The following is a 2,824-nucleotide window of genomic DNA, read 5'->3' as shown; positions in this document are numbered from 1 at the left end:
CTTTTAAAATGACAATATTTTATGTTTGAAAATTAATTTAAATTAATATAAAATCAATGATGTGAAATAAAAGATTAGGGACTAACTTTAAACAACTCATTTAGATTTTAGAATATAGAATTTGATTATTCAATTATTTTCTTAACTTTACTCTTACACAATACATTAGATTTTATGATTTGTGTAGTAATCCTTCAATAGTCTAAGATTTTTATTTCTATTACAATTTTCTATAAAAACAAGTATACGTGACACTTGTTACATACGAAAATAAATAAATAAATATGTTAATGTCAAATTTTCCATACAATTGATCTACCTAAATGTTAGGCTTCCTTAGACTCAAGGAATCAGAAATATTCAACATGTAAGAGTCCACCATAGAAGACAAATTTAGAGTAAAGAAATTGCATAAGGACGGTTACGCATTTCTAATACACCACAATTTTATATACTGATGCTTACATTATTTGAGGTTCAAACAAAATTTTGATCCGAGGAAATGAGAAAAACAATTGAAAATAACAAAAGAAGAGAAAGACCTCATTCTGACCTCGAAAAGATAAGTGAATATATTCTACATTAAATCGGATATCACAAGTCCGGGATCGGGGCCTGATATTCGTCCCACAGCATTACCTCGAACATTTTTTTATCATTTTCCAATAAACGGTTTTGCCAACAAGCCGATATCCAATCCTTATTCTTAGGGAGACATTTCTTTAATAAACATTTCATTTCTTTCACAACGCAAAGAATTAAATATTTTTTAGATATAAATGTTTCATTAATTTTACTATTTAAAATATTAAATATTTTACCACCACCATGCCCCAATGACTCTGCAATTGACGGAGATTTGTGTAAAAAGTTTCACAGACCGACGAGTTTCAGAGATTCAAAGCGGGCATATTGTGACTGCATAGCATCTGGGTTAATCAAGACAATGTCATAGTTATATGATTTCAAATTTTAACTGTTAACAAGTCATTAGGCAAATGAAAAACCCTCCTTTCAAAGTCAATGTGAATGTGAGCCCGTCCATTTAATTTGTACAAATTTTAAGAATGCCCACAAAAATAAGTTTATTGTTGGGTTTCATATCTTGTCAATCTAGACATTGTGAGCCACGAATCCAAGTGAGTGGAGCCATGCAATCACATTTGGCGCCCCTTGTATAAAACTGACTGTTTTGTTTTCCGCTTTCACTCCATGAGTATACAATGACATTATCGTTTCCCATCCTCGCTGAGTTGGATGAAACATATCCCACAAAAACCTCTCATTTACATTTGAACACACTTGAAACAAAGCGCTTCCCACTTCGTCTGTCACTGCACACAGATCAACCCTACCTTTTGCAGCACAGCATGGAACGAACAAATCCACAAAACCTGCCACATATTCCCAAAAAATAAAAGCAAGAAAATGTTTTTGAGGAAGTATAGATTTAAATGATTAATCAGAACCAAGAAAGCCACAAATTTTGAATTACCGAATCGTGCAGGATTGGAGAAGATATAATCAGTAGCAGACACCAGGTCTGTAGTTATGAGAGACAAATCTTTGTGATTTGATCTCAGTCTTTGTACGCCCTCTGTCAATAATCTCGTATGAAGAGCCAAAAATTCATCGAAGTCGGAATTGCAGGATTTCTTGCCGATCTGAGGATTGCACCCAAACCGAGCAATATTACTCACTGCAAAATTCCTAAGTCCGACTTCATACAAATCTCTCACGGCATCGATTATGCCATTAACCACAGGCTCCACCAGATCGATCAGTCCCTGTAATAAAAGTTCACATGAAATTGAGAAAAAAATTATAGATTTGAAAATTGTGCATGAGTCGAAGACAGGGCTGAAGATCTTCATGGACTACCTCAGTAGAGCCATTTCTGCTGCCAAGGAATGCATTGTAGTCGTTGCTACCAACCGAGATAAGAATTACAGACCGTGAGAGTTTGTGAGAATCGAACCCTTGACTTCCTCCAACCAGCTTCTTAAACTGCTTCACCTGCTGTGCGACTGTTATGAAACCGTAGGCTTGATATATTCCGCTACCTCCCACTGCAAAGTTCACTCCTTTTATAATCTTCTTTGCAGTTGCTTTGCATTCATGACTTTTCAGCCGCTCATAAGCTATGGGAGATGGAAGCCCTAAAATATCCCCTGCGAACAACACAGGCACATAATAATAAGACGTAGGCTGCTTAAAACTCTTAACATTTCACCATTTGTGAGTGTAAGGAAGATTTACCCCAATAATCTGTCTGGATTTTCCCAGAAGAAAATCTGCCTGACGGATAACCCGGCCAAGTTAAACCGTATGGTCGTCTCCATGATTCGTTTACACTTTGGTTGTATGGATTGCGATTTCCTGTGTCGACAAAAGAGTCTCCAAACACAAACAGCGCCCTTGCTTTCTCATCAGCAATGCCTCTTCCTGCAAATCACTTATATGTTAAATGAAAACCATGCTAAGTATATCGAGTGAGAGAAGTTACAAATGCCAATACGTTAAAAGTAACCTGCCAATAAGGAAGGAATGATGATCAGAAAGAGAAAGCGAGAAAACATGGCATCCATTTTAAACTTAGTTTGTAACTAAAGCTCTCAATGACTTCCAGATTTTCTGTGATAGAGGATGTGTATATAGAGTGTCCAAATACTAGTTTCCGGAGAAAATGGTGTAAACCTTTTAAAATGCAGAGCACATGGCTTAATATTTGATATTAGTGGGCTGACGCATTTATAACCAGTTCCCACTAATCTTTTTAAGGGTTCGTTTGGTTTGGTTCCTGTAAAATGATAAGAATTGGCTT

General features: G+C 35.9%; 1 protein-coding gene across 1 annotated transcript; it reads right to left on the bottom strand.

The window, feature by feature from the left end:
- Positions 1-1,113: 1,113 nt before the first annotated feature.
- LOC149556285 (GDSL esterase/lipase At5g03610-like) lies at positions 1,114-2,588 on the bottom strand. The gene is made up of 5 exons (XM_089785846.1): positions 2,531-2,588; positions 2,260-2,445; positions 1,882-2,171; positions 1,496-1,787; positions 1,114-1,394 (listed from the first exon to the last, which is right to left on the bottom strand). Exons 1-5 carry the CDS (start codon positions 2,586-2,588, stop codon positions 1,114-1,116), a joined length of 1,107 nt encoding a protein of 368 aa, XP_089641972.1.
- Positions 2,589-2,824: the final 236 nt, after the last annotated feature.

This window comes from Cupressus sempervirens, chromosome 5 (assembly GCF_028749045.1).
Source record: "Cupressus sempervirens isolate cs-2001-9-10 chromosome 5, ASM2874904v1, whole genome shotgun sequence".
Lineage (NCBI taxonomy): Eukaryota > Viridiplantae > Streptophyta > Pinopsida > Cupressales > Cupressaceae > Cupressus > Cupressus sempervirens.
This window is presented reverse-complemented; position numbering and strand designations above follow the sequence as displayed.